This window comes from Sparus aurata, chromosome 1 (genome assembly GCF_900880675.1).
Source record: "Sparus aurata chromosome 1, fSpaAur1.1, whole genome shotgun sequence".
Taxonomy (NCBI): Eukaryota; Metazoa; Chordata; class Actinopteri; order Spariformes; family Sparidae; genus Sparus; species Sparus aurata.
The window spans coordinates 34684956-34703324 of record NC_044187.1 but is presented as its reverse complement, the minus strand read 5'-3'; the positions used below and the strand labels follow the sequence as shown (position 1 = coordinate 34703324).

Below are 18369 nucleotides of genomic sequence, written 5' to 3'. Positions count from 1 at the left end.
GACCTTTGTTATTTGCCTTATATTGAGACGCATGCTAATATTGCCAGAGCCCTACTGTAGGTGCAATACACTGAGCTTATTGTCATTTTTAATATGAGCATCGATGTGTGGTTTGTGTACGAGATTAATTTCACTTCAGAGTTCAAGTGCTTTTACAAAAGACGCGGTTTATGTGTGCTCATCACATTTCAAATATGCTATTCATGCAACAGCTCTATGAAAGGTAGGTGTAGGAGCTGACTTAACATAATAACACAGCTAAAGGGTAACACACACACACTCACACATACACTCACACATACACACACACATACACTCACACATACACGCACACATACACACACATGCACAGAGCCAGAGGCCTGAAAAAAAGACAGATCTTCAAAAAAAATGAAGGCACTTGAATATACCTCTTCTTGTCTGCAGCATGTGTGTAATCTCTTCCTCTGTCAGCTTCCAACCCACCTCCTCAAACACACACACACGGACACACACACACACACACACACACACAATTACAGCACTCACTGTATATAGATGACAGAGGACTTCGCCTAGGGTGACCTCGGGAGCAAACATAAGGCTAATGTGTTCTGACAAGTCAGCTACAAGAAAGTGCTAACAGAGCAATGTAATGGTTAAAGCCTCGCTGGCACCGACCCACACCTCAGCACTTTAACCTCGGTCCTGTAACCCAGCTGACCGCTTTCCAGTACATGTTGTCTAATTTTGTGCAGACAAATAAGAGATTACAAAAGCCACACTGTCGCAGTGTTGGACTATAATCCTCGGAATAGTTCTGGGGACTCTCACTGAAAGAGGGCACAACTGTGGGAAAAACTGTATTTGACCAGAGAATTTGTCTCCCTCTCACAGAATTTAGACTTGTTTAGAGTTTTAGAGTTGATCCCTGACACTTGGGACTAACAGTCATAAAACACTGACCTGGGAGTAGCTCCGCTATGGCAGAAACAAAACATCACATAATGGCTGGCTTCGTAAATTTGAATAGATTGTTATGCTTCAAAATACATTTGGTTGTTTTGATAAGACAGCTGGAGACCTGAGTCCTCCGCATTACCTGCTGATCCTAAAAAACACATATTGTATTCTGTTTGCCTCTGAGCTGGCCGTTAGTTTTGAAGCTGAGTGAGGCTGCCCTTCACAGAGGTTCCCACACTGAGCTTTTCATGTGCCCAAACAGAGGGGCTGTGTACGGCTCCACTGCTGCATGGGGCAGCGGAGGAAAGGGTTATATCACAGTTTTCTGTATGACTGAGCTTAAACACGGAGACATGCAGAAGTCTAAGGAAAGAGAAGAGATGGAAATAAAAGCCACAGAGCTGTATAGATTTGCATAAGGGGGGGGGGGGGGGGCAAAGAAAGCAATATTTATGTCATAACGTGGCGCAAACAAGACTCAGCTTCACACTGATTTCACTCGCATGTGAGCCGACATGAACGCACATACAGAGAGGCAATTTTGTTGTCACAGATTGGAGGCATCTGACGGGCATATAGGGTTAATTCATCTGGGGGAGGGACAGGCTGGCTACCCAGCTGCAGTCCTTCCCTGCTGGGTAAGACAGGGAGGTCAGAGGGCCTCTGGCCTTTCACCAGACTCGCTGCATTGTTACTAGGCTCGTGCCAAGCAGAACGCCAGGAGCACGGCCTAGTTGTATCTCCCTGATGTTCTGCCACCCCCCATAGACACACAGACACATGCCCCCATCCCAGGACCACTCTTCAGCATGCGTGCTCGCGCTGGCTGTACATATAGATGGTGGTAAATCCTTTGCCCTTGCATAAAAGCCCCTCACCCCCTCACATCATGACTACTGTTGTGAGTAGCCTACGTCACACTAAAATGAGGCACAGTGGTGCTATTTTTGAACGTAAAACTTCCTTTCCTGAGGCACTGTGATTCTGTGGGTCTATAGATTTATGTAGTCTCTAACAAAGTAAAGCTATACACTACACAGTCTGGCCAAAAAACAGTCACCACCTGATTTAACTAAGCAAATAGGAGAGAGAATTCCACGGGATATTTACTGCAGTGAATAATATGTTTCAGCTGGCAACAAGTTATTTAACCCTCACTGATGCAGTGAGTAGCTTCTCATTTCTTAAACAAACTCGTCTGAAGACATATCCCGTGGTCATGGAAAAGATGTTACCCTGTTTCAGAAGGGTTACATCGTTGGTCTGCATCAGGCAGAAGAAAACAACTTCAGAGACTGCTGACAATTAGGTGAGGAACTGTCCAACACATTATTAAAACATGGAAGGACAGCGATGAACCGTCACCTTCGCGCGAGAAATCTTGTTGAAAAAAACATTTGATCAGAGATCACTTAAACTACTGGCAAAATCAAATCATAAAAAAATCAACTGGACATCTCACGGCTATGTTTAATGTTGAAAGTAAGAGCATTTCTTACCACAATGCGAAGAGAAATCAAGGGATTGGGACTAAACAGCTGTGCACCCTTAAAACCACTTATCAGTAAAGATGGTCAGAGAAAAAGGCTTCAATTTGCTAGGGAGCATAAAGATTGGACTGTGGAGCAATGGAAGAAGGTCATGTGGTCTGATGAGTCCAGATTTACCCCGTTCCACAGTGATGGGCTCATCAGGGTAAGAAGAGAGGCGGATGATGGTGGCGTATTCCAAGATGACAATGCCACGATTCATTGGGCTCAAATTGTGAAAGAGTGGTTCAGTGAACATGAGACATCGTTTTCAAACATGGACTGGCCACCACAGAGTCCAGACCTGAACCCCACTGAGAATCTTCGGGATGTGCTGGAGAAGGCTTTACGCGGCGGCCCGCCTCTCCCGCCATCAACACGTCTGACATCGCAGTTTTCAAAATGATGCATGCCGTAATCAAAGCCAAAGGCAGTCCAACGAAACATTAAGAGTGTGTGACTGCGATGATGTGTGTGTGTCCGGGCAGTGTATAAGTGTTTGTTTGATCGATTTTCATTGTCCGTAAAATAGGTGATAAATACGGAAAACGTCACATCCAAGATCCAAAAGGCTGCTAAAATAAGTTGATAACCAGAAAGGAGTATACTGTTTAATTAAAAGATGTTAGACTGGGACAGCGGGAGTGTTCAGGGATGGCTGTGTTATTACTTTTGTTCATGTGTTTGTGTGGGGTCTGACAGCTTTGTGGGGCCAATGCTGGACCCCATAATGCACATCAATACATCATAGTTGATGTAGGGCTCCAGGGAGTGAATCTGATCTACGTAATGTCCATACAAGTAATGGAAAAAACAGTTTGTGTGTATGTGTGTATGCGTTTTGCATAAGACTTGCTCTGAAGCACCTCAGCAGTCAGCAGATAAACCCAGTTATTAGGCCCCAATCTGCCTGTGCAACACTCCATATCAGAGTAACTATTACGCTCAGATCTCCAAACAAGTCAAGCCTCCCCCCGTGTCGCTCCCCTCAAGGCAAGCATCTGCCAGCACAGTTGCGATTAGGGCTCAGAGATCAGCGACGACTAAAACAACAATAAAAATAGGCCGAGAAGAGAGGCAGAGCCGTGAGAGGTCAGACTCTATACCCCGCTCTTTGTGCTAGAGACAGCGCAGCGCTAACGTAGGCACGGCGATGACAGAAATGCAAACAAGCAGCACTGTCTGCACAGGCACCGGAGGGAGAGACGAAGGGAGGAGAAGTAGAAAGAGGCGATGAAGACTCCTAAGAGATGTACGCTCAAACCGCTGATGGTGAAGGTCACCGTGATGCTCTACAATTCGGCGAGATTGCCTTTTTTCTCGGAAGAGAGAGAGGCCTAGATGAGAGGGCTGCCGAGAAAATAACATGAAATCAGTCAAAATGAAGAGGTAAGGGAAGAGGGGGAGGAGGGCCACTATGAAGGAATTGGGGAAAAAGTGCTTCTCTCACACTGGAGGTGAGTCGCTAAGTATTCTGTCACACAGACTGCAACCTTTGAAATGACTAGGCTCGGACAATCAGCCACAAAACTGTCTCATCAGAGGGTGAGACTCAAGGTGCAGCCAGGTGGAAAAACCCTCGCCCACGAGTGCAGGTTCATTTCCCAGCTTTGGCCAGGAGTGCCTTTGCAGGCTGGAAGCTGGATCTGAGAGTGCTCACTGGTGGGAAGCCAGCCGGTAGTGATGCCTACTAGTTAGTCATGGAACTTGTTGGAAGAAAACATTAGTCTACACTGTGGGGTAGGGGTCAGGGCATTGGACACTTGGATGGAAAGTGTCAAAAAACAAGCCTCATTTTTATACAACTGACCCGGCTCTCAGTGTGTCCCTGCCTGCTGGCTAGGAGAGGTGTTAAAGCGAGGCAACCTGTCAGAGGACACAGCAGGTGCTCTTCAGGTAAATTCTGTTTCTCTAAGCTGAAGCACAATACCCACAATGCATAGGCGTGCCCTGCAGCAAGGCCTTGTCTTTGTGAAAGGCCATCTCTGAGAACAGAGCGAGGGGAACTCCCTCTGAGCAAACCCAGGACTGAAACATGATACCTGCGGCAGGCAATCCCCGTCAGCGGTCACCGTCCTCTGATTTCATCCAAACAGGCCCAATGATTTGCATAGACATACACTAATAGAATATGTACCTGTGACTAAACTAATTAAAAAAACAGACGTTTATGTACCTTTGTTACCGTGAACATCGGCACTACAGTCAATTTTACTCAATCCCATATGTATTGGAAATACTCATTAGCAAGTCAAATGAAAATCTGTCATAATAGTGCCTCAAAACTGTGCTGTTTACTCCTGTTTGAGTCCCACATCCCAGCTGTTTTTAAAAAAATAAATCAAATGGTATATTGTGACCATTTTTTAAAGATGTATATCTCAATAGAAACAAATGGCATGATGCTGCCAGCCACAGAGAAGACAAGTCAGGATATATGATGACAGATTAACATATTGCTGGTTTTGGTCGTTTTCGTGGGATCTTTTGACAAGAAAACATAAATGACCAGTCTGACCTTCTAAGGATACAGTGTAAATCATTGCTAACCACTTCCCAGAGATTTGGGACCGATTTCTGCAGCCACACGGTTTCCGTTCACTTCAGGTCACCATGAAGATCAACTTGGAGAGACCTGACAGTCGCCTGAGATAGAGATAAATGTATCACGGCAAACATTAGCCGCCATTACTGTATGTTCTTTGTCAGAGTAGATGGACTTCACAAGCGGTGAATACTTGCAACTACAACTACATTATCATATTGACATGAATGGAAATTCGAAGAAAATAAGGAACTTTATCTTTAAATGTTATGGTGGGTAACACTGTAATCAGCGTTTATTTTTTATTAATCAATTGCAGGAAAAATAACGCACTAAAACAATTAATGCAGATGAATCACTCTCTATGAGCCCCTTGACCTTACGTCACTGATCACGTCCAGCAGCGGCTTTGTAAATATGACACTGCTGAGCATGCTGAATGGAAAGTCCAGGTTCCAGTGTTCCTGACATTCTTTCTCAAACCGAGACTGGCCTGTGGTTAATAGTCGGACGTTATACCATCGCTTCCAGATGCTGTCATTTCAGCATGGTTGGCATCATGGCTAGCAATAGCATGAATATAAGCAGGGTTAGTGATAGCTGTTGCAGACTTGCAGAGTGTATTCATGGTCAAACTGTAACCTGTACTGTACATTTACTGCCACTAGACAACCTCTCTGCTAAATGTTCCGTCTGCTCCAGTTGCTAACAGCTGCTTTCTCTGAGTTCAGCCACCGACCATCGCTCTCCACTCGCTCACCACAAACTGCTCTGTTCTTAAAGGAGCCACGCAACTCTGATAAGCCCGGTGGATGACATGAAAGCCCCAGCTCTTACTGCAGTCCATCGCATTTTAGCGACAGTAAAGTTGAAGCACAACTTTAAACTATTTCTCGAAATTATAAAACATGGTCAGGAAAGATCACAAAAATACCAGAACGCACTGTAGTGGTAATAACAACCGGCTTGACAGGAGCACTGTTTTGTGCAATTAAGGAGTTATTTGACCATCGGGGAACTTCAAGCTTGAAGTATGACCTCCTTCGCAAGTTTAGAATGTCTGTTTATCCATTGATTCACTCATCTACCAAAATACATGTGCAGTGAAGTATTTTTGAACGCTTACGGCAAATATTGGCATATGCAATTAATTTGGATTAATTAATCACAAAGCTTGCAATAAATCAAATTACTTTTTTTTTTAATCGCTTGGCAGCCCTAATGCCCTAATTACAGCTAAAGGGTTAAAACATGCAAAACACAGAATAACAGTGTGATGTAAGTAGTAACTAGAAACTAGAAAACCTTTGCGTTAAACACAGTAATTCTGCCCCTCTAAATCTGAGTCAGACTTTCACTTTCTCTCATCAAGCTGTCTCAGACACCATTAAAGCATACGAAATGCAGACGTGGCCTTCTGTCCTCACCCTCGCACTGACAGATTGTCAAGAAACCACCATCTGGGCGAAGCCATCACACCCCTACTTGATGTCACTGCGCTGCTCAAACCAGGCAGTTTCTCCTCAACACTTGCGCTGCTGTAATCAGGTCATTGCTCTCACTGTTTATGGGAGATGTCTTTCTTTTCTTCGAGTCAAACATACAAAAAGTGGCAGAAGACGTAAAAAATATACATACTAGATGAATGGAAAACATGCATTTTCATGAGCGCAAGCATCCTACATCTACAGAGAGCGCTTTCTAGGCTGAATCAGCAGCACATCTCGGATTTATTCCACTCCAGCCTGAAGACAGGATAATCGGAGATAATGAAGACAGGGTTTAAAGGAAACATATTTCTATATGACAGCATCTCAGTGGCTGCCGGACTATAAATGTTACCTCAAAACATAATACACAGCGCTGGGATTCAGAGCAGCGTCTGATTAGTCACGCAGATGTCTACTAAACATTTTTATTGTGTCTGTTGGCTTCAAATATCCAACAATGCCTATCAAACACAGCTTTCAGGATGAGCCAACATCCTTCACCGCAGCCTATAAATTTAAGTACTCCTAACAATAAACTGACCGATATACCCCTTTCCCACTGGTCAAAAATCCCAATTAAACCCGCTAAGATCGGGCTCTGTGTGCAATGGGAAAGTGCAAATTCTGCATTTACACCCAGGTCAGTTGACTGTGCAGTAGACACGGGTTTTTATCACCTCGGCTCAGCTCTGATCTAAACGTAAGACCCAGGTGAACGCGCTAAATTCTGCTGCGCGAAGTGATTATGCACCAATATCTGGTGGTGGGGTTAAATATGGAAGGAGATGGGATTTGGTCTATTAAGGATGTTTTATTACTAGACACAGTGTTGGCGGTGGAGCCCTGTTCATTCCTATGAAAGCTGCTCAGTGATGTTTTGAAGCCAAAACTGCTAGACTTCTCGGCTATCAAAACACCTGGATCGCCGACCGAACCGGCTAACTTCCGGTTTAGTGCCCGGCAAACTTGAATGGGGGTAAAATAATTCAGTCGTGCAGCTCTTGCTAGACTTTCCGAATGTTATTGGACCGAATGGCACAAATGATGATATTATGAACTGAGTCATTTCGCTGGGATTGTGGCGATCAAAAGAATTTATCCACCGTGTTACAGACGCTTCTTTCGCAATGGGTCAGTTGTTGTTTTCTCTTCTGTTTCTGGCACATTTGCGACATGAAAACGTGACGTCAGCTTCACAGACGGGGTGCCTTTTCTGCGGCAAGTGTGAATGGAGTCAAAAGGCTGACCCGCGTTTAAAAAACCTGTGTAGACCCGCTAATTTGGGTGGAAACGCGCCAATAGATATTTAACAAGAGAGAGCAGTGAGTTCCTGTCACCACTCCTGTAGTTTAGTGTGCCAGTTCAGAAACCCAAGGTGCAGGAACACTGTATCCTTTCCCCCCGCACTTTCCTGCCCCTGAACATACTTGCAAGGATAAGAGCTTGTTAATCCAGAGGTGAGATGAATGGCAGCACTGTGTATGCGTGTCTGCGAGCAGGAAGGAGGGCAGGCTGGGACCCCTGGAGCAACTCAACTCAGCACAAAGACTGTCTCAGTGCTGCTGCTGTCACACATAGGGAATGGATAAAAATATACATGTATGCAGTAGCCATAGAGTAGACAGGAACGGGCAACAGCCGAGAGCAAATGTGAGCCAGATATTTGCCTTGAGTTAGTGATCAGCAACCAGTGTAAGAGTTACACAATCAAATGCTAAGATGGCTTTGCCTCTGGCTTAACCACCGACATTTATTTTGAAAAGGTGCAATCAATCATCCAGCTAACACACATGACGAAGTCAACTCTGATATCGTTCATTCTTTGCGTTGTAATTGTCAAGAAGTCATTTAACCTGGAGGCACAGGTCAGTAAGTGGAACACAGCTGACGGTGACATATCACTTTGAGCATCAAAACCGACGAAGAAGTGCCGTTTGGGCATGTCAGACACAGGATAACGGAACGCTGCAAAGACGGGCTCGTAAGCGCATTTGCTCCTCCGAAGAGTTTCTAATGCGTTGGCTCCGAAAAACTCCGATAAGGGAAAAGAGTTTGGGCTTTTTTTTTCTACCGCCACCTGAAAGCAGCGGATGGTGAAATTGACCTTATGTGAGTTATCCGAACGGCACTTCAACTGCTCAAGCGGAACAGCTTGGCCAAATGAGTATCAAACACACTCAGCTCACGAGGAAGCATGTGCACACACACACACAGACAAACGCAAGAGAATGAATTGTCACGTCATTACATTTTAACCGCACGAAGACGTCTAGAAGCGAGACAATTTCAAGGTCCGTTGTGCAGAATTTAGTGGGATTTAGGGGATCTATTAGCAGAAATGTAACATAATATTCATGATCATGTTTTCATTATGTATTTCACCTGTCACTAAGAACTGTTTTGTTTTCATTACTTTAGAACAAGTCTTTTAAATCCACAGAGGGTGTTACTGCAGCAGCCCAGAACGGACAAAGCAAACACTGGCTCTATCAGCCCGTCCTCACTGCAGCGCATTTAGACCCATAATCATGTTTTAACTCAATGCAATGCACTCAATGTTTTCTTCAACCTAACAGGTAGTCTAGCCTTATCCTAACCAAACTGCAGAGCATACGACAAAGGTTCGGTAAACCTGTCACTGCAATGCTACAAGAGTCATATTCCTTGGAAACGGTGATACAAGTCATTTTGGGAGTCACCGGCAATTGATCTTCTCAGTTTGGCTTTACAGATGGCCTTTAATGTATTTGCTTCTTTTTACTAGCCACCATAGGAGCCAGTCACCTGAGGGGTATTCAGCTGATTTGAATGCATACACTCAATACAGATTTGCTCCAATAGTCTGAGCTAGACCTGGTTTACTTACAAGATATTGTGACAGTTTAAAGCTGGAGTAATTTGATTTATATTGGTCACTAGGGTGCGAGGCGGCAAGATGCAAACACAACACGGACATGTCATCACCTTATAAGATTAATAAGACGGGCATATCAGCAGTTTACAGGTTCATATCCAGCAGACCTGAAGCTCAAACTTAAGTTCAAGGGTCTCTACTTTCTGGTCCTTAAGGGGAATATCCGCCCCCCCCACCAGCTAATTGCTAACTGTCTCCGCCTGCTGTTTGGTCCTGAGCAGGTAGTGTGCAGTGGGTCTATCACAGCTGTCTTGCTTGACAAACCACTCAATGTGAGGTATCAGAATTAACCAAAAATAGGGACACTAAAAGTGAGGCCTGTAAAAATCCAACCACCGTAGACATCAAATTCAGGGCTGAAAGAGAGTAGAATGGAACTTGCCTTCATAAGATGGCCTAGAAACTGAACTCCAAATAAATAATACTGTTCCCTCACAGTGCTGGACGAATAAATAAGACTGATAACAAGTCTGTCATATCCTCTTCAAGATGATCATACAACAGTGTTGTTTCTGCCAACCCCAGATGGCCCAAGGGTTTGCCTATTTTGCTGTTTTATATCATTCCTTTTTTTTTATGTGCTTGTATTCTTTGGAGTGAACAAAAATAGCAAAGAATAATACCTATGTCCCTTCTCACCATGCAGCAAACACCAGTAACATCCACTTCATTGTCGTCATTGTTCCCCTGCAGGCAGGTGACACAAGGTGTGTTTTGTAGGTAGTAATGCAAACACACCTGAGCTCAAACCAATGCTAGGAATGTGACAAGTGTACATGTACAAAAACAGTTAGTACAGCAGCAGACAAGAGGATGTGCTAAAGCGGTAGTGTTTGATGTTGGGTAATCGGCTATCACAGATCTACTATTGCTGATTGCACGGCCTACCACTCATGAGTACACGAACTATGTGTCTTACATGACATGATGGAATAAATACAGACCATTTAAAGATACAGTTGGTTGAGGTTTATATGGCAATCATTTCAGTTCACGTCACAAAGCAGCACAGCAGGAGAGATCATCTATTCCTTCTTAACTAGGATGATTTGGCCCGCGGCAAAGGCAGACAGGGCAACAACTTTAAGGCAACACCTTTCTTGGTTTCCCCCAACAAGCAGGGCTTCTCTTTCAAAATCAGCAATATAAATTTCATCTTGAAAATACCTAGGCGGTGAGAATGTCGGGGAGAGGGGTCCCAAAGCAAAATCTCACCCTGGTTCCCTACGAGGCTACGAGGCTGGCCCTGCCGAGTACGGTCACTCCTCTGAATTTCAGGAAATTTGAAAAAAAATAGCTCAATTTAGAGAAGGAAACCGTTTTTTAACAGCTGTAAATGTGAACTAGCTTAAACCTCAGCTCGATATCACGGATATCATCTTACATATCAGCACAACAGTGCAACTTTCAAGGCCACTAACCATCATAGAGGCATTCATCACAGGAGAGAAGAAGAGTGGGAGTTCAGTCCCTCCATTTTCTCCAGTTCAAGCTCACCGCCGAAGGGATGAAAGAAAATCATTCACCAACTTTCCGGCCACCCAACCGTTCGCTCCTGACATTCATGAGCGCCCATGCGAAGCGATTGGAGTGCAAGTCCGAGGATCCTTGTGGGTGTACGTGAGTCAACACTTTCATAAGGTATGCAAATCAGTATTTTTGAGTCATTTCGGTGACTGTGGAGACTACAAATCCAGATATCCAACCGTTACTCTCCGAAGTTATGGCCCAAATAAATCAGGGTAAAGAAAGGATCATTGAGCTGGATGACCCCCTTACTGTTCATATGTTCATGTGTCACATGATTACAGCACTGCTCATTGAGTCCATAAAGCCTGGACAGCTAAGTGACTGGGCTAACAAACTTGCTAACTGAGTGAAAGCTAGCTTAACGCTTGTGCTCCTTCAAATCGGCACCGTTTGCCACATGAGGAACGTGATGGCTGAACAGTTGGTCGTAGTAAAGCAGTTTTCTGACATTCACAGAGCCCATTCCCAAGCGGCAGTAAGGTCCGACTGGGGAAGAGGGGAAGACAGGCTGGTGCCAGCAAACGCAATGGAAAAACAGCTAAAAAGATCTGCGCGGCCCAACCAATGGGGCGGCCCACCGCTGGCGCCAGGCATCCACCCTCGGCTGCTTCACGGTGTGTGAAAGCTACAACTCCTCAATACCCAAGCAGCCGTGTCGTGCTTTGCAACCTTGTTGGGTATCGAATACTAACATTTTTCAAGGTATTGTATCGAAGTTAGAAATGTTAGAAACACTAATATGTAGCCCAGTATCCTGAGAACAAAATTCCCAAAGGGTGTAACCAGCAGGTGGAGAAATAGATAGAAGCTCAGACTAGCACAAAATGTTCTTGGCTTGCCCACTGTGTTCGAAGCTTACTGCTACAGTTTAGCCTGTCGCTTACAATTCACTTTGCTGTGTCACTTTCTGGTAGGAACAGGCCTTTGGTTTACTGCCTGTGAAAAGCATTACGTTTTGAAACAGTGGTGAGGGTTAATTAGGCAACAGTCACTTCTATCGTATCCGATTTCAAAAGAGTCACGACACATAGACAACAGGAGGCACACAAACTCCCCCTATAGGCTTCCTGTGTGCTCCCGCTCCCTGTGCCTAATTTGATTTACAAGCTTCTTCAGTGATGCTTTAAAAATAAAATTAAGTGATCAGTTTCATGAGCTGCTTGGCGAATGCAACGCCGCCCCCTCCTCGCTTTTCAACCACTCCTTTGAGCGCTCAGACACACGCGCGCCACCTTCACACCAAAATAAAAGATGGTGGTCTAGAGTCAGCATGTGTCTCAACTTCCTTCCTCTCAGAAACAGCCACGAGGCCACAACAACAGTCACACGCGGGCAGCCAGATACAGCTGGTCGGAGAGCCAAGAATGACAGAGGGCAGACAGGAAGGCTTAAGATGGTCTGACTCTTGACCTTCAGGAGCAAACAGACCCTGAGTTCTGCTTTTACCAAGTGTAGATGTAAAACTTACTTCACCAGGGGCCTTATGAATGCAGAAGTGACTGGAAAAAAAACACCTGTCTGTCTCTGCTGTTCACTCATACAGATACATACCAGTGAAACTGCGGTTGTACTAAGTGCACGGTGACTAAACAGTGAACAAAAGAGAGACTCCTCTGCAGTCATCCTGGAAAATAATGGCAAAGAGCAGTGACAGTAAGTTAGTCTGTGTCAGTATGGTGAAGCTGTACATGGATCTCAGCGGGTTCATCCAAGCTGCAGGGATGAGAGTTCCTCTGCACGCTGTGAAATCTGCTCTGCTCTGCTCAGTCTGTGGTGTATTTCCAGATGAGCTGTGGATTCATGACAGCCACTGTCTCTATACGTGTGACATGTCAGCCATCAAAGTGGACAAAGTGGTGTGTGAAAATACGTCAGAGTCATGTGTGGTGGCCAGCTCCTTTTACACAGAAGAAGCTTTTGCCTGTGTCGTATTAGACATTTTGAGCAGTTAGGAATGTGGGTGTCTGTGCGGGTGGAGACGCATCAACAGGTGTGCCACTTCAGATCTTACCAACGCATTATCCTACATGCAAATTATGGAAATAAACTTACACAAACGCATGGTAGATGAACGCCCATGTCCGCGGTCTCTCCAGCACGTTGTACAGGTAGTTCTGGAGGCGCCGATAGCGCACGTTTCTTCGGCTGCTCTGCGCGCTGTATATGAGCGGCTTCCCGAGCAGGCTGAGCCGGGCTCCCTGCTTCCCCCTCAGGCTCTCGGACCCAGCAGCACCTGCCGCGGCGGAGGCTGACAGCAAACCGTCTCCCGCGTTGTTCATCATCCTTCGTCCGGACTCCACATCTTTTAAGCCGTAGCCTTCGTTACGGTGCCCCGGCGACGTCCTCATCCAGAGCCCGGTGCCGCCTTCGTCTCCGCTGTGGTTCCGGGGCATGGCATCACCAAAGCGCGCATCAAGTGCGCGGAGGTCTTTTCAAGCATGCGTGTCCTGTGCCGGCAGCTGCGCCCTGGACGAACAATACATTACACGTGCGAGACGCAGTCTAACAGGCGCTGAGCTGAGAGTGAAACCGTTGGCAGAGCAAGGCACTCTGTTTACCGTCACACTTTGACCGCCCTCTTTCCCTTTCGCATCAACCTCCTCTCAAGCGATTTACACAACTGCTGCAGCGCGTAAAGGCATCCACGACGCCTGGCCGGCGAGACGCACGAATGTGACACAACAATAAGTTACAGACACAGTGTGAGCCGGCGGAGAAGGATGGGAGATATTTTTAACATCAGATTGCAGCAGAGGCTCTCTCCCCCCCCCCTCAGCTGTACCGCCTGTTGCTTCAGGCGTCGTGTCCGCAGCGGATGCGCATCTGTGCCGGTGATGCCCGCCAGAAAACTTAGTCTCGATCCTCGTGTCACAGCGAGCAGTGTGATTCCATCTTACCTCCACATCACTTCACAATGAAGCCTCCAGCCTCCACAAGTTTTTTTTCTGTTTTATTTTCGTGTGGCAGCAGAAAATGCTGATGAACGACCGTCTCTCCTAATGTAATTTAATTTCCCGAAAAAAAGTTCCAAATTACACCGCATTTAAAAAAAGAAAGAAAGGGAGAAAGAAAGAAAAGCCTATCAGGTAACATGGATTCTGATGAATTTTCCACTTGGTCGACTGGAAAAGTAACCACTGAGGGCGGCTCGCTGAACATCTGCAGAAAATATCATGGAGTGACCAAAATGACTTGACTGGGTCCACGGACGTTTTACTTAAATTGAGTAATGTGTGTTCTGCAAGGTAAATGTGGTTTGATCAGAAGGTATCAAGCTTGTATTTGATCAGATCTGCATTTTGGCCGCTCTGTCATCTGTGGTGCTGCTGCCACTGCGACCATGCCACACTGAACTCTCTACTGGATTTATTTTGAACCTACCAGCCCCTCTAATGTCTTACCACGCTGCTGTGATGCTGGAACAAAATAAACTCAAAACTGTTATTAATACACAAGACATGTGAGCCATATGTTTAGAGTTAACTCCATGTTGGGTCAAGGGGGGTTAATCCTGACCTGAGGCTGCCTTTTGCGTCATTCAAAGTGAAAGTAGCGTGTCTCAGCATGGACTTCCCCTTCACAGTACACAGTGCACGCTCTCTTCTCGACATGCTGTTACTTCACAGAACACTCTCATGAGGCTTCCTCGCCATCGGCCCTGACCGGATGCTGCTGTCAGATGCAGCGCAGCGCCGACCACACGTGGCAGTCGGTGAGGTGACGCTCGCTGAGGAGGGGGGGCGCAGGGTGTCACTGTTCTAACAGGAGCAGTCACAGCATCCTGTCACAAGTTCTCCGCAAAGTACGCTCGTATTTACTCTCGAGAAGCTGACAGTGCGCAGGACTTCCCGCGTCTTCCAACAGAACTCTGCCATCTGCTGGCGGCTGCAGCGCCAGACAACCTCTGGAGAGGAGCACGCGCGTACTTTTGTTCTGCTCCCAGTTGTAATTCTTGCAGATGCTCCTGAACTACACGGTCCCTGAACGCCCCATGGTTTTTGAAGGTCGCTTGTTATAATAATGTTCTAGGGTGATACTGACATAAGTGGCTCTGACTAGCAACAGATGCATTCATCTGATGCAGTGCTGGTAGATGCTTTACTGTATTAGCTGCTTCTAACATTTAATTTACTACATGTTCTGACTTTGTTTAGAACTCGAGTTAATTTCTCCCTCTGTATTTTGAAAACCCTGCAGCCTTTCCTTCCTCCATTGAATTTGAAGAAAACATACAATTTAGTCACTACAGACTCCTGCTGTGCACACAGATATTGGCCAAACCCAGAGAGCTTGAGAATGACTTGTAATTGGACCGTGAGGTTTGTCAGATGAGATCTTGGGTTTCAGTATTTCACTCACTGTTAAGATCAGATACTCTCTGTGGCCACTTTATTAGGCGCACCTGTACAACAGCCGGAAGCTTACAAAGTCTTGGGCTTTGGTTCCGTTTTGTTTAGTTCGTTAGTAATGTGTACATTTAATTACATGTTTATTACTGAGGTCATAGCTGACAGTGGCGTTGTACTGGATTACATTGTGGTGAGAGTTGTTTCAATTTGTTTGTCCTTCTCATTCACAATCACAAGTGCTGGCAGAATATGAGAAACACCCCTCAGTATGATGAAGTCCAGCACAACATAACCTTTAACTGCGAGGTACTTCAATGTCAAACAAAAGTTAAAAAAAAAAAAAAGTTCAAGAGCAAGAAACTCATGTAAAATTGGTGTATCTTCTGGTTCTTAATGTCATATTTCACCCTAAAAAAAGAAACTTTAAAACCTTTTTTTTTTTTACAAACTGCCAAAATGACTGTAACTGTACATCGGTGATTTCTGCTTTCTCGAGGGAAAGCAGAAGAAAGCTCACAAATTGTATCGCCTAACCTTGTCACGTGATGCGGTGGCTTCCTGCAACGGGCGCATGCACCCCGCGACACACGTTCAACAAAAAAAGTATGTTGTGAAGAAATAGAGTCCGCTCTGAACACTTCTCTAAGTCAAAAGTCTTTGTCATGGCAAGAGACAGAATTCATCTCGTCTGCCCGTTTCCCAAAGTTCTTGTTTGTTTACTTTGTTTTTCCTCTGCAACTTTGGGAAGGTCATCTTAATGAGCAATATTCAAAATGACCCTTATGATGTTTGTATTCCACTTCCACTCACGGTCCATGTTTCCACCAATGTGTGACCTTTGACCTGATTAGATAGATTAATCCATTTCCCGGGAGCAGCATGGAAATTTTATCCTGACCTCTGACTTGTATGATCTGCGGTTCTCCTTTCCGCCATGGTCCGGGTTGTACTTGGAGGTCGCGAACCCTGGTGCTGTGATGAGGAGAGGGAAAACCGGGGGCCCGGCTGGCACGGCGGGGCTGGTGGGAGGGTTAATCAAGATTGCCTGCAGATGTTGTTTCGGGGCCCCTCTGCTTATTTAACGAAAGGATGTGGAACATAAATCTCCCAAGCCCTCTGCTGCACTGTATCATATGTTAGGTCATGCGTGAGGCTATATTGGTTCAACTTCTTCTTCGGTGAGGCACACTGTAGCAGCACCCAAGATGAAAACGTAGCCGCGTTCTCACCAACAACTGAGTTACTGTAGAAGGTGACTTGTCAGACAAACTGTTAGACAAACTGCTGAGAGCTTCTCTGGCATAATCCAAGTCTCTGGAGGCCCTGAGATGATATTATATTAAAAGGAAATTTGGGATCTCTGGACTTCAGGCAGGAGGACTTTTTTTTTTTTTTTGTTGCCTTTCCCCAGCTACTTCAGTTGTTTAGGACAATGCTACAATTCTGTTTTCTTTGTGAGGCTCCATAAACGTTTTCTAGACTGCAAAGCTTCACCTGACTTTCCATCAGCATGAGATTGAGTAGATAACAATGCGTGAATATTTCTTTTTGCATTAAGTTTTCCTTTCATGACATCTATGGATACCAAGCATGAAGTAATAAAACACTTCTTTACATGTTAAAGGCCGGCACTCAGAGTTGTACTGAATTGAAAATAAAGTGAGAGTGAAACAAAACAGCAAAAGACAGGGTCTAACCACAGCTAAAAACAAGCTGAGAGGAGACGCAGAACTACGTGACTCTCAGGGGGGTTTGTCACTGTGAGCAACAACTTTCACGTTAAACATATTCATTGGGCCAGTTGTGAATAATTAGTACAGCTGTAATTGTCTATCAGTGTATCCACAATGAAGATTTCATCCGTCCATGCGATGCCAAAGCCAAACTGCTAATTCATAGGGTAGTGTTTCTATAATCTACATTATGTTTGTGTCTATATTTCTTTAATCTTCGATCAAGTTTAAACATCGGAAAAGTTTAAACTGGTAACTAGCTGTTACATAAATGTAGTGGAATAATAAAATGCCCATTATTTTCTGATGAACTCTAATAAAGAAAGTACAGTGACTGCGATGTGTGAGGTAGTTAGAAGAGTTGTAAGACTATGTGGCCTAAAAGACAATATTACAGCAACATCATGTAACTTTTTCCCCCTTAAGATAACCAGCTTCAACATCCTTCTGATCTTACAGTGTCTCTGTCACAGCAGCTGAAACTACGTAACGTCAGTGGGACGGTAGGATGCTAGGGTTACATACATGTTTACTTTGAAAAACACATTTTAAAGACTTAACATTATTATGAGGTGATGAATTGTGTTCGTAGTCAGCATCTACATTACGTCTGATAAATTCATACAGAGCTGTATATACGATAGTGGTGTTGCACTCAGGAACTGTGGGGGGGCGCCAGTTCGCACAAAATGCAAGCAGACGATAAGCTAACTGTAAGAAGGAATAAAGAGATATGTTTTGGGATTTTTTTATGGATTAAACAAATATGATGTGTTAGTTAGTGAGCTATAGAGGTGCTGCAGGCAGGTTGTTGTTGCTTTTTAACCTCTGGACAGAGCCAGGCTAGCTGTTTCTCCTTGTTCGCAGTCTTTACGCTAAGCTAAGCAAAGAGTCTCCTAGCTGTTAATCATTTTTTTTACTTGTTAAACTTCAATTTACAGTACAAACAGGATGGTGGTATCGACTTCATCTAACTCTGGGCAATAAAAGCAAATAAGCATATATTTAGTTTTTGTCATTGTAGCGGTCTTTAGGCCATTTATTCAACTTTTGTGCTTATGACTTAAATAAAACTGCCCTTTATTTTTTTCTCCTCAGTTCAACATGGTGCTGCTCTGCTGAGGCATACACATGAAGAGCTGACTGAGGACATTTACAGCACTACGGAACATTTGTAACTATCCCACAAACATGGCCGCAGATCCCATTTTGAAATATGTTTTTTCACTTTGACCTCTTGACATTGTGTGAAAGAGAGAATAAAAAGAAGCACGACGGCTTTAGCCTAGCGATCTGAGTGAAACACTGAAGTGAAAGCACTTTTCTTCCACACATTC

At 44.8% G+C, this 18369-nt stretch overlaps 1 protein-coding gene across 4 annotated transcripts in view; it reads right to left on the bottom strand.

The window, feature by feature from the left end:
- Positions 1–13892, bottom strand: part of kcnq5b (potassium voltage-gated channel, KQT-like subfamily, member 5b) — a 123296-nt gene extending 109404 nt beyond the window's left edge. For 2 of the 4 annotated variants that reach the window (XM_030423204.1, XM_030423194.1), the window contains exon 1: positions 13003–13891. In XM_030423204.1, the coding sequence (XP_030279064.1) occupies positions 13003–13343 (341 nt within the window). In that variant the 5' untranslated portion in view covers positions 13344–13891. Of the gene's footprint in view, positions 1–13002 lie in introns of all 4 variants that reach the window. The other 2 variants (XM_030423186.1, XM_030423214.1) reach the window with 2 other exon arrangements.
- Between the last annotated feature and the right edge of the window lie 4477 nt (positions 13893–18369).